General features: G+C 35.4%; 4 protein-coding genes and 1 long non-coding RNA gene across 6 annotated transcripts; 1 reads left to right on the plus strand and 4 right to left on the minus strand.

Annotated features, from left to right (window-relative positions):
- Positions 1-693: 693 nt before the first annotated feature.
- Positions 694-2,510, plus strand: LOC108838893 (protein CHUP1, chloroplastic). Its single transcript, XM_018611757.2, has 2 exons — positions 694-1,602; positions 1,848-2,510. Exons 1-2 carry the CDS (start codon positions 880-882, stop codon positions 2,394-2,396), a joined length of 1,272 nt encoding a protein of 423 aa, XP_018467259.2. The 5' UTR covers positions 694-879; the 3' UTR covers positions 2,397-2,510.
- Positions 2,464-5,228, minus strand: LOC108805900 (aspartic proteinase 36). 2 transcript variants are annotated; one of them, XM_018577888.2, is made up of 11 exons: positions 4,792-5,228; positions 4,660-4,674; positions 4,456-4,585; positions 4,123-4,370; positions 3,829-4,056; positions 3,574-3,736; positions 3,417-3,490; positions 3,221-3,317; positions 3,073-3,136; positions 2,931-3,002; positions 2,464-2,837 (listed from the first exon to the last, which is right to left on the minus strand). In XM_018577888.2, exons 1-11 carry the CDS (start codon positions 5,061-5,063, stop codon positions 2,683-2,685), a joined length of 1,518 nt encoding a protein of 505 aa, XP_018433390.1. In that variant the 5' UTR covers positions 5,064-5,228; the 3' UTR covers positions 2,464-2,682. The 2 variants fall into 2 exon arrangements, with proteins under 2 accessions (XP_018433390.1, XP_018433391.1); XM_018577889.2 differs by lacking the exon at positions 4,660-4,674 and having other exon boundaries at positions 4,792-5,227.
- A 692-nt stretch (positions 5,229-5,920) lies between these two features.
- LOC108806951 (vacuolar protein-sorting-associated protein 37 homolog 2) lies at positions 5,921-7,874 on the minus strand. Its single transcript, XM_018579167.1, has 7 exons — positions 7,675-7,874; positions 7,045-7,233; positions 6,838-6,925; positions 6,696-6,735; positions 6,570-6,616; positions 6,366-6,486; positions 5,921-6,269 (listed from the first exon to the last, which is right to left on the minus strand). Exons 1-7 carry the CDS (start codon positions 7,686-7,688, stop codon positions 6,106-6,108), a joined length of 663 nt encoding a protein of 220 aa, XP_018434669.1. The 5' UTR covers positions 7,689-7,874; the 3' UTR covers positions 5,921-6,105.
- A 2,742-nt stretch (positions 7,875-10,616) lies between these two features.
- LOC108810374 (uncharacterized) lies at positions 10,617-11,260 on the minus strand. Its single transcript, XM_056987997.1, has 3 exons — positions 11,190-11,260; positions 10,929-10,989; positions 10,617-10,823 (listed from the first exon to the last, which is right to left on the minus strand). Exons 1-3 carry the CDS (start codon positions 11,251-11,253, stop codon positions 10,625-10,627), a joined length of 324 nt encoding a protein of 107 aa, XP_056843977.1. The 5' UTR covers positions 11,254-11,260; the 3' UTR covers positions 10,617-10,624.
- A 1,256-nt stretch (positions 11,261-12,516) lies between these two features.
- Positions 12,517-13,078, minus strand: LOC130496356 (uncharacterized). The gene is made up of 2 exons (XR_008935459.1): positions 12,952-13,078; positions 12,517-12,812 (listed from the first exon to the last, which is right to left on the minus strand). It is a non-coding gene; the product is annotated as an uncharacterized LOC130496356 (long non-coding RNA).
- Between the last annotated feature and the right edge of the window lie 22 nt (positions 13,079-13,100).

A 13,100-nucleotide genomic window follows, 5' to 3' on the forward strand; every position in this document is an offset into this window, starting at 1 on the left:
TAGCTAAAAATAGAAACACTAGGTCGTAATTGTTGACTCAACGAAGATTCATTTCCATAAGCAAGTGGGAAATTTAAAACTTAGATGAGAAAATATCAGGAAACTATATTTGCTACATCATATTCATCCAAAACAAAGGCCCAAAAAGTTTTTCCTAGGCCTAACACAGGCCGAAAAGCTGTATCTTTCCGAGTCTAATCATCCATCCGTCCGACGTCGTTGAATGTTTGACCGGTCATCTGATCAAGTAGCCGCCACCTTAACCACGGTCGCCATCCCCGTTCCTCCATGTTCACGTGCCGCACGTGTCTCCTCTACAATGTCTGACGGCATAGACTCATAGTCAGTTTGCTCAGTCACATTAATTCCCTAATGAGTCGTAGAGACACTAGTGTTTAATTTAATTCTAGGTACGTCATATTATTTCACCGGCAACGTTGTGACGCGTAACTGATCCCGAATCGTCACGTTTTGCATATGATACATGTTTCGATTTGATTAGCCATAAGAATACGTTCGTACGTGCAAGTGAGTACACACGTTTATGTAAGTGGAGAATCCGATCCTCAAGCGAGTAAAGCAAGCAATGGTCAAAAAAGCAATCGATCTAAAAAATTAGTTTTCTTAAATTAAAGGAAACAAAAAGGCACACACCAAGGGAAAAGAATAACCTTACAAGACATGTCTCCTCCACAACCAAAAAAGATGTAATAAAAATTATAAGAAAAGACCATGACATTTCGTATAAACCATTTATATATTTGTTCAACCCCTCTCACAAGATCAATCAATTAATTTATTCTCTCTGATCTTAACTTCGACCATATAATCAAAACGAGGAAACATTGTTATTTGAGAAAGAAAACTTTGGGGGTTATAATGGATGGTTCAGTTTCCAGAGAAGGAGGAGGAGCTATGAAGCCTGTGATTCTGAAAGTTGGTGTTGCTCTTGTGTTATCAGCAACTGGTTTGATCTTGGCTAGGTTTGTGTCTCGAAAAGAAGATAATCATGTACCTTCTTCTGCAAGCAATCTAGAGTCTACTTCATCATCTAGCAGAATAAACGATGGAGAACAAGAAGAAGAGACCGAGATGCAAGAGCAAGAGATTGTTGGACTAAAATCAAGACTCGAGGAGCTTCAGAGGAAAGAATACGAGATGGAGCTACGTTTCGAACGTTACTGTAACATGAAGGAACGTGAAGTCATGCTTATGGAGCAACAAACCATGTTGCGTCTTGAGAAAACTCAATTAGATTTCCTCCGTAGAGAACTTTCAGCTATAGAGGAAGAACATAAGAGGGGCCAAGATTTGGTGATCGTGTTTCTCAAACTGGTGGGAGAGATCCAAGAGCTGAGAACAGAGAATTGGTTTCTTGAGGAGCAAGCAAAGAAGCTCAGGAGAAGAGGGAAGCAATTACACAGCGTTGTGAAAGAAAAGAGCAGGAAAAGCATTGCCGTGGAGAAAGAGTTATTGAAGTGTGTTGATGAATTAGAGATGAAGAACGGCGTTGTGAAGGAGCTTGAAGGTGAAGTGAAAGATCTGAAAGCTAGGGTTGATGTGTTGCAAGAGAAGGAAGAAGTGTCCATGAAGTCATCAGAGGTAAGTATTGATTTTAATATCTAAATCCAGTGTTCAAAAGTGGCTAAGCGGTGGTTAGGCTTTCTATAATAGAAGATTATTGTTTAGGCGGGATTGTAGAACGATTTTTTTTAACGCCTAAGTAAATCTTTTGAAATATTGGTACCTACGGGTGTTTAGTGTCATCTAGACCGATTTTTAGTACACTGTCCAAATCTAATGATTATTTTATGTTGATTGATTGATTTTTTTTTGCTTTTGTGAAGATGGTGAGTGCAGAAGATTATAGAAAGGTATTAAAAGAGTATGAGGATTTGAAGAAGGATTATGCTAATGGAGTGAGTGAAGTGATTAACCTGAGATGGAGCAATGCTTGTCTGAGACACAAGGTGATGAGAAATGAAACCAATTATGAGGAAGTAACATTTTCTCCAAATAGAAACTTGCAAGAGTACTTGGAAATGGAGGAACAAGCAGATGCTCTTGCATTGACAGTAGTAGCTGCTCACGAGCATCATGAAGAGAACAACCATCATGATGATGATCATGAGCATCATGAAGAGAATAACCACAACCATCATGATGATGATCATGAGCATCATGAAGAGAATAACCATCATGATGATGATCATGAGCATCATCCTGAAACTTCAAGGAGGAAGAGGTTGATGAAGAAGCTAAAGAGATGGGTTGAAGGAAATGAGAAGGGAAGATCAACAAAGCTAGAGGAAAGATGTTTCGGAAGGCACTCTCTAACGGTGGAGCCTGAGGATGAACAGATGTTTCACTCAAGAAGATCTTGTTCTAGCGTGTAAATGAAACAGTCTCTTGCAATAGCTTTCAATGTCATGAAAATTGATTTATGGCAATGTATCCAAGAACTGACATAAAAAAGCCTATTTATATTAAACACTGAAAATAAAAATAAATCAAGGTTTTACAGAAAGTAAGATTTCTAAATGCCACAAGTAGAGCTATCTACAATTAAAAAGACACTACATACTACAACACAGAGAGAGAGAGGTGTGAATGGCCAAAAGAATCAGCTGCACTACTCTAAGAAAAACAAAAGCCACAAAAAAAAACTTGAAACTATAAATTTTACGTCAAGGAGAAGAAAGTACAAAGAAGAAGAGCCAGTGAGATGCTAGAGAACAATTTCAAAAGCATGTCCTTTCTTGAGATGCTCAAGCATGGTTGCCCTGAGTTTACTATATCCTTTCCTGAAGTTACCGATACATTCACAGACATCGAACCTGTTCAAACAAAAACCAAATTTTACGAAGTTTAGATGACTATACTTGGCGCCTAAATGATATGACTGTAACAAATATTTTTTTTTTACTTACAATCATACTCTGCCCATCCAATCCGTTGCTTAGCAAGATCATACACAAACACTTTATCTTTAAGGACAAGATCTGCAAAAACAAAGCAGGACTGTTGGGAAACAAACACATCATCAAATAACTTAAAAGCTCAATGCCTGACCTCCTAAAATGTTTTGTTCTTCCAGAGCTTTCGAAAATCCAATGCACCACATGGACGCACCATCCTGTTAGTTAGGAGAGACTTAAGTTAATAATAGATCACATATAAAAGCAGTTTATACACATATTAGCTAGTAGAAGAAACTTACATAGAAACCATAATGAAATAAGTAGTCCTGAGGTCTTAACATCATTGATGCACCACCAGCAAAATTGAGACTAACCGGAGGGAACATGTCGTTAATGCTGCAATAAAACACACACCAAAAACCAAGAGCCATCTCTCTCTTAACTTTGACCTATAGAGAGAGAGAGAATGAATTGAACATTGCAAAGGCGTTATACCTAGTCGAGACCAAATAGCACTGCTCTCCATTAGACATGATCGGCGTTACCAACTGCGACACGGTGTTTGATATCTGCATTTATAATATACAAGTACAACGACATCATTGATCTGAAAGAGAGAGATTCTCATAAAGATAAAGCTCACAAAACTTACAGCAGTGAGAAAGGGATCATAAGCCTCTTTCACCAGATATGTCAAAGTGGTTCCCGTGTCAACAATTGTACCACGTGTGTTTGATGTTTCAAACGCCACTGCATCGATGGGCAGTATCTGTCCGTTCACGCTAATGCTCAGCAGATTTAAGTTATAATGAGGCCTGTAGGCACGTAATCAAAAGATGAAAAAACACATTCTTCAGCTTGTGACAGCATAATACAATGAAACTAAAGAAGTGGTTGGTGTGCTTACTGTGATGGGACAAGAGGACTGTAAACCATTCCAGGGACCAATATCTCGCCAAGGACAAAGACACCTCCTCCACTACCGTCTCCTTTCAAGCAATGAGAAAACACTGGAGGTGTAATCCCTCGTGAAGAAAGCTGAGAAACAACAGACAACTTCCCCTTGCCAAAACCAAAGATTCCATCCACTGCTTTGTCTGACTTTGTCAAGTCCCCAGACTGGTAGGTACTACATCTGTTTACGAAAAAAACATGTTACAATAAAGCTTAACACTCACTCATGCAAACACAAGCCTCTCACCCGAAAACAATGGGAGCAGAAGAGTTTGCAACCAAAGACTCTCCCAAAACAGCATCAAAATAGAAAGTGTCAGTCACGTAGTAACCGGAAGTCCCACTTCCATCGCCGTAACGAAAAGAGTAACCACACTGGTTATTCTCAGAGCACTGAGCAGCTGTTGTCTGAAAAGCCGAAGAACAAACCGGATCCGAACAAGTAAGGGAGGCAGAAGTCAAGGAGCCAGGAGCGTCAAAGAAATGAAGCTCAATCTGAAAGAAGAAAAAGACAAAAGTTAAAGCCCTTTTGATCCACACCACACAAGAAGAAAGTGAAGAGAATGCAAACTATTCTTACTCCAAGACCACTGGAGCGAGGGCAGTTAGTGCAAGAGCCGCAAGTAACCCACAAGATGTCGCTTCCGGTATCAATCTGAACATTGAACTCTGTAGGAGGAGAACCCAATTTGACCTTTGTGAAGTAAAGCCTACATCATTACATACATACATATAATCACATAAAACGAAGACTCATCCACAAAGCAAAATGTAGACAATTTACATAGTCGTCTTGGAGCTGCAACAACACAAAAGAAAAAAAAAACGATATTCTTTCTTTTAAATCAAATCATGAACCCCAAAAGAAAGAAAGTGGACTACTTTCTATAAAAGGAAACCCCTTTTTTATTATTACCCGACGAGGAAAGGATCGGAGGAGCCTTGAACTGGGAAGTTCACGACGCCGTCGATTGAGCTCTGGCGACCGCCTCCTCTGCCTAGTAAGATTCGCGCGTGACGGATACTGTCACGCGCCCTGAGCTCGCTCAGCTCAACTGGCTCGTCTAGAGGGAAAGCCCTTTGTAAAGGTAGAATCTTTGCCGGCGAGGCGAGCGCAGTGATCGCCGCCGCAAACGCAACCGCCGCTGCTAATAACAACATCGTCGTTAAGGAGTGAAAGATAGGCATTCAAGTAGCTCGTTCAGGTTCTGGTTGTGTTCTCGATACAAGACAAAGGTTAGAAAGAGCGACACAATTGCTAGATTCTTCGCATCGAGAGTCGAGGGGGAGACAAGAAAACAAGAGAGAGAACTGTCAGAGAGAGAGAGAGAGAGAGAGAGAGAGAGAGAGAGAGAGACGTTCTTAAAATGTTTTAGCAGAGAGAAATATATAAAATCCGAAATTGTCGGTTTAGTTTCGGTTTGGTTCGATTTTGGTTCTTGATTTTAGCTATTTTATAAATTAACGATTGGTAGATTGGGTACATAAATAAATTAACTTTGTATTTCCTTCATCTTCTTTCTCTTTTTACATACTTTTAGTTTTCAGTCAGAAGTTTAGAAGAAAGTGATTAGGAGCATAGAAACCGGGAAACAAATTTAAATTAACGGATGTTGGTACAAAGAGCATGTGATTCGGAGCAACTAAGATTCTTTGTCTCTTCTTCTTTCTTTTATAAGCAGATAAAGAGTTTCTTGTAACTCCAGTTTTATTCAAATTTTCAACCATTCGAAAGTTAAGAAAAAAATAAAGATTCACAACAAGGTTTAGGTTCACCGGGTCTTATTAAATTACTCACAACTTGTAAACAAATAAGAAGAAGGAAATGATAAATTCACAACAACATAAAATGAATTCTAGTTAAACTTTTATTATTAAAAGTTGACTTGCAGGTGAGCCTCTCGTCTTAAGTCTTTGATTCCAAATTGCACGTCAAAGAACGAGGTTTGACAATTTGTGGAAGGAAGGACAAAATTTGACACATGCCACGTCAAAATGCATTTTTTCTTTCATTGTAACATATATCGTATTTTGTGCAATGCAAGTTTCACAACACACAGTCTCCACCATGTAATATAACAAAAAAAGATTCAAACATTACACGGTTCAGCTTCAGATATCATATAACAGAATGATTCTGCAATCCAATAATATTGTTTTCAGATATATCTCAGTTACTGAACTGTATTTTATACTTACACAACGGCTTAAGGAAACAACCAAGGAGCTTTCAACCGGTGAATGAAGTTTTAGCAGAGAGATGGATTAAAGCGCGACGATGGTACTGGCCTCTTAGCTTCTTATACTTCTGCACAAACGCAGCTGTATCAATCTCCTTCTCCATATACTTCTGTTGCAGCTCCTCTGATTCTTCATCTCCCTTCTTCATAGCATCTACCATGAACCATTGTGTTTAGAAAGAAATGTGCATCATTTTGTTTCACACATATAGAGTGAAGAAACCTATGTTTCTTTTTTTTTTTAATTTACCTTGAAGTCTATGAAGAAGAGAAGCAGGAGAGTAGAATTTGAGGATCTCGTCTCTTTGATTCTCGAGCTCATTGAGCTTCTCTTGAGCAGTTGCAAGCTCACTCGTACGGATTATTCTGCACTGTTATAGACAAATAGATGGTGAGAAAGATTCATATACTCAATTGTAACCCACTCAAAAACTATGAATAATATTTAACCCACTTGGTTTCTGAGCTCCACCATCTGTGGTTCTTTCTCCAAGTTTTCTCCTGGAAAAATATATTAGGTTTCTTTATTGAAACATGAATCAAAGTAGCTAAAAAAATAAGAGTTTTGACGAGAACTCACTAGCAAGATGTAATGTTTCTTTGCGAAGCTCTTCTCTGATCTGGTGAACATAAAGAAGAAGAAGAAGAAACAAAGATGTCAACAGTGAAGAGGCTACAATTTCAGAAGATAGAATGATGATGATGATGTTGGAGAGACTTACGTTGTTTTGAATAGTGACCTGCTCAAGGGAGTTCAAGAAGTGTTGGTACGCATCCTTGTCAGTCAGAAGCTTACTGAGCTCATCCACACTAGAGAGCACAAAGTATTGAACAAGAAGAAGACAAGATATGAGTGATAAAGAGAAAAACCAACAAGACAGATAATATAATACAGACAAGTCCAGAAAGAAAAAGAGTAGCTGCTAAACCTTTTGTCTTTCAAAAGTGAGATAATGGAGGCAGCTTCAGTAGGTGAAACATGGGATGGGATGTGCGCTCCTGATGATGACTGAGGCCGAGATAAGCTAGGAGAGGTGACCAGAGACGGAGAATACCACGGTTGTGGAGATGGTTCTGAAGAAGAAGGACGAGACTCCCCAAGTTGCTCCTTTGATCCCCTGGGTTTAGGGTTTATTCACAACAAAAAACATTCCTCAAAAAAGTGTGTTCACACTATACAGCAGCAAGCAACATATGCTCCTTTGACAAATCAAAGCTGGGTCTTATCAAAAAAGGATATCAAATCATTGATATGTTAAGGCTCAAATCTACTAAAACTTTTAGCAACAACGAAGTCAGTGACTTTAGGGAAGCAAAGATCTCAACACTAAATCGCTCTATTTATTAACAGTTAACAACAGTAAGTAACTAAACCCCCAAAAAAATAATCAAACTTCTTAAATCAAACACGAAACATGCCCCATAACATCAGATACATCCTAAATTGACAAGAAGATCAAAAATTAGATACGAACATAATCGGGAGAAGATGGATGGAAAGAGAGCATAATCATGACAAAATTTACAAAAACGAGTTTGATGATAATGATGTTTTTTACCAGAAATTGAACATGGTTGGTTCCTCGATCACCCGATTTCGAAGATTATTACAGAAATATCGCAGAATCAGATGATCGCTGATACAAGAAACAAAATCGATTTAACTTGAGAGCAGATGAAGGAAGATCGAGGGAGGCAGAATCGTTTTTTCTTTTTTTTTTTTGGTTAATCAACGAGGAATACTTTTCTCCTTTTTGGTGGTTATTATTACTTATTAACGGGGTATTTTATACCGATGATCCACTAACTTACAAATCTTTGGGCTTTTATTTTAGGCCCATTAATGATTTTCCTGCCATTAAGATCACTGTTGGATAGTTTATTGAAATTCGGTTATTGGTTTATGCATTCTTGAAATGTTGGTAAAATCAATTGTTATTAGTTTGAAAATCTATTAAATCTTTTTTTTTTGCTAATGAAAGTTTATTAAATCTATTTTAATTTCTTGTTATTCGAAAAATCTAGTTTTTTAAAAAAAAATTCTAGTTCAGTTTAAATCTGATGTTATTAAAAGAGGAATTCTTAACACCTTTACTCATAAGACACAACTTCTAAAATATAAAAATCTATTTTGAAAAATATATGATACATAAACCTAAATTATATGTCCAAATAATTATATTTTATGTATTTGACTTCTTATATATATTTCTATTTTCATCAATAATATATTTCATGACTAAATAAAAATAATATAAATTTGATAAACAAACATAATATAGTTAAATATTATTAATATGATTTTTTTTTTACTTTAGAGGCTCACATTTTTAATTTTTTACCAATAATTTCATGTTACAAACATATTCTAAGAAAGATGTTTTTGTTTGTATTATTATATCAAGATTGGTAATTTTTGCTTAAAAATTGCTTCATTTTTGCTCAAATATTCCACCAAATTTATTGTAACAACAAATTCATAGTGAAAATGTAATAGTTTTGTACCAAACACAATCTTAACAATAGTAGATTGTAATTAGGTAAAATTGAGTTTTTCGGTAAAATAAGAATGATAATGTTTTAGTAGTATTGATTATTATGATCCAACAAACTACTAAAACCTTAAGCATGTTTAGATACAAATAGAATATACTTCAACTTTCTTAAGTCGATATTTTTTACCGTAAGTTTTTCAAAACACAGGAAAAAATAAAAATAAATGAAAAATAGGAAACAAAAATTAGAGAAAATTTTAAAACCCACAATTTTATAAGAAATGGCGCATCTCACTCCTTTAACAAACATTGGTTAGTTGGTTTTTATAAATTTAATTTTAAAAACATTACTAATTTAAATTAAAAATAGTAAAATACTAATACTTTATTAATAAGAACCTCATATTAATATCTTTAAAGTTGGAAGGGCTCTACACTCATACATAAAATATCCACCAAATATAACAAAAAGTTGACAAGCATGTTCACACAAAAAAAGAATGAGACAACGATGTAATGCAGACTAAGAGCATCTCCAAAAACAATTCTATAACTTTAAATATAGAGTTTTTTGATCTCCAAAAATAAACTTCAAATTTTCAAATTCAGAGTTTTGTGGAGTAAAACTTTAAATATGAAGTTTTACTACTCAAAATTTTAAATTTGAAGTTTTATCTTTTTATTTGCAATTTGATCCTTATAATTAATTACATATCACATTTATGATTCTTAATTTTTATTTTTGTCTATCATTTTAATCCTTAAAGTTTTTATATCTTATAATTGTTTCAAGTTTGTTTTTATAAATTCAAATTCTACACATAAATTAAGTAAAAAAATTAAAATAAAATGTATATAATTTTAAAATTGTAATTAGACAATAGGAATATTACAAAAGAAATTTAATAAAAAACTTTTTTAAAAGGTACATGAAGAAATGATTATTATACATAATCACATTACAAACAAAGTACAACATTGTATAATAATTATGTCTTCATGTATCCTTTTAAACAAAATTATTGTTTTTTTGTAATATTTTTTTCTCTAATTCTAGTTTTAAAATAAAATTATAAATAAAAATACATAATTAAATATTAAACTACAAACAAAATACCACGTTATTTGTAGGTTCCCCAGGTACAACAAATCTAAACAAGTATCTAAAGATACTTTTGTATCTCACGCACCAGGTAAATCTTGCTGACTTGGCTTATATAAACAAGTAGATCCTTTGGCGTGGAGGAGGGTTTCTCTGAGAGATAGCAAAGCCTTCATCATCGATTCTTCAGGGAGAGAGGTTTTGCAGTCTCTGATCTCTTCCAGCATGGGGATGAGAAGCTTCAAACGACGGGAGAGATGTGCGCACTGCACAGTGTGTCTTCATCGGTGGTGGACGGTGATCTGAGATCGAAGCAATCTCTTTCACGGTTTCGATTAAGGTCTTTGCTAACTCTTCTTTCGCCATATTTTCATGTGTGGGGGAGGAGGAGATTGGACTCGAGCATGGGAAAAATCCTTGTTTTAAAACTCGGGCGCCTAGCTGCCTAGGCGCCCGTCAAATCGCTGATCGGAATTCTTTAGGTCAGCTTCATTGATATTGATTTTTTTTGGAAAGGTGGAAGATATTGACTTGTGGTCATATATGGGTTTTAGGCTCTACTTATATCTTTGTTTAATTTTGTTTGGTTTATGTTATTTGTCTTTGGTTTCTTATCGACACTATGTATCTCAACTTTCTTCGAGTTAAAAAAAAATACCACATTATTTCATAAAATTATTTTTAGTGTAAAATTTTATTAATTAATATTTCTATAATATTTTATATATATGTGCTGGTTATTTATAAATTTTTTATGGATTTAGATTAATTATGATAAATAAAAGGATCACATAATAAAATACAAATAATTTTGAAGTTAAGTTTGAAGTTTTGATTTTGGAAAAAAACATTTTAAAATTTCAAATATAGAGTTTTTGCAAACTCTTAAATATAGAGTGTTTTGGAGATGCTCTAAGAGGGATGGTTCCCTCTGGTAGGACGACACACATGGTTACGTTTACGAGCATGTTCTTCGTTGTGGTGCTGTGTCCTACACGCATATCCGTACCAACAATTTTCTCTCGCTGCTGCATCAGCAGGAAAATGATCTACGGTAAGCGTCACCCGGAACCAGTATAAAAGGAACCCCACCAGCTTATTATAACACTCACTGCAATGTACACCAACAAACTTATCATCACCACCAGTAGGAAGAAATCAATTTGCTTTCAAACGATGCAATTTTGAGACAGCGCGAGAGCACTAGTAACTTTACTTGCAAACATGTGTTGATGCAGTTATGGACTCAGCATGATTGAGTGGCATTCGAGAACGGTCTGCATAAGAAAGAAACCATTACAACTTAGATTGTGTAGAAATAAGAAGGGAAATGGATAGGTTTTGATTTTGTGGTTTTGGGAAACCATTTCGGCGTTGTAGAGGGATATCAGTTTACTTTAACATTGGTTTGCGCAAATGATATCTTTATTGTTAAAACAATCTTGAACGGTTAAATCATTGATATTTAAGATTTTACCGATTTGTCTATCATTGAAAAGCCTGAACCACTCTGCTACAACATCCTGCACGGGTCTCCCCATCTTAGCAATGCATACATAAGAAAACACAGAGAATGTCACGAAAGAAAAAAAAAAAAAGAAGAGAGAAATTAATAATGAGTTAGAGGCAATTCCTTACATCTTGTTCATGGCGATTCATTTCATGCGTTATGAAGGGAATCCTTGTCACAGTGCGTTCCGAGATCTGCAAATAGTAGTAAGAAAATAATTAAAATAGAGAATAGCAGATACACAAAACCCATCTTGGATCATAGTAACTCTAACCACAGTGCAAATTCTTTTTGTAGCAAAAAGAGACATTTCTTAACGAAAACTATTCTAATCTTATAAAACAAAACAGTATTATCAACATGCCTTGATATTATTAAAAAAAAGTGAACACCATAGGTTAGATCATAGCTTAACCTACAGGTCTGAAAGTAAAATAATAAAAATATTAGGTAAATAATTTATTATTTGGAAAAAAAAAATTAATATATTATAGGATTTTACTTGCATTCCACTAAAACTTAACCGATAACCCCCACCTAGATTTAGACATGAAGACACATCTAATGTGATCCTTCAGGAGAGTACAAAGGTAGATCAGATGTTGAATTCGTACATTAGATTATACATTACTTAAACTCATTGGTATGTTTATCGACCGTTGTGGTTATTGGGCGATTGGAAAACTTTATATCTTGTGTTTTCATGACGCCCTGAGCTACGTCAGCGGATGAGACTACGAAGACAAGGACGCAACCGAAGTGAAGGAGCATGAGCTATCCATAGGGTACGGAAGGCTGATGGAATGGAGAAAGCAATGAATGAGGGTAGAGGCTTAGCTAGTGTAGGTTTCACCGGAAGGGATGGAAATATGAATTTGAAGGATCTAATCCACATTCTGAGAAAACGTGTTCACTGAAACGTTGGATGTTTTGCCAGTATAGATTTTTATTTTAGTTTATCAAATGAAAGTTGCGTTATACTTGGGATGTCGTGATCTAACTGAAGATGCTCATTAGTCAGGTGAATCAGAGAGATTTATGATTAATATATATGCATATAAGACATAAGGAGATTGGTTTATAAAGAACAAAAGAAACATGAGGAGATATTGAGAGATTGAGATTATGGCCTTAAACAAAGAGTTCTATAATGAACCATCTCATTTTGGGAGAAACCATAAGATAATCATGTGCATTCAAAGTCAATGTAACATCCTAAAGCTCGTCATACTGATCAAACCAGTTCTTAGTTTATCAACAGAGCAAGAATGTTTTAATCATTTTTTAAACTCAGTTTCTTGTTTACTTAACATCCTCTTTATTTAAAAATGTCAAATGATTTGCAAAATACAAGGATCATTAACTAATGACATCAAAAGAACATGGTCCATCAAATGAGCATTTATAGAGGACCTGGTGCTTCACCTTTGCGTAGGGGTGGACATTTGATACAATTTTCAGTTTCGAATTCAGGGAAACAATTGGAAGGATCTTCGACACAACATAAGAACTCGAGTTCAAATGGAGCGCCGCCTCCCATAAACTTGTGGAAGCATCTTTCCATCCCGATCGGATGCTGGCGATCAACACCTGCAATGATTATCTCAAACTATAAAATCATGTGGCAGCAATGACTGAATCCACAAAGACTACTAAAACGTGTGTAACATTTTTTTATATTAGTATTGAGTTTTAGATCAGCTAAAGAAGATATAGATTCAGTTCTTACACTGGTTGAGACCAAAGAGAGAGACAATAATGAGAATAGTAACCAATATTTTAGGGCCCATCTTTGCTTTTCTCAACTATGTTGTTTGTTTGGGTTAATTATGAGAATTATCACTGATGTGTGTTGATGCTTGAAAAGACGTACTCTAT

Source organism: Raphanus sativus, chromosome 6 (genome assembly GCF_000801105.2).
Source record: "Raphanus sativus cultivar WK10039 chromosome 6, ASM80110v3, whole genome shotgun sequence".
NCBI classification, from domain to species: domain Eukaryota; kingdom Viridiplantae; phylum Streptophyta; class Magnoliopsida; order Brassicales; family Brassicaceae; genus Raphanus; species Raphanus sativus.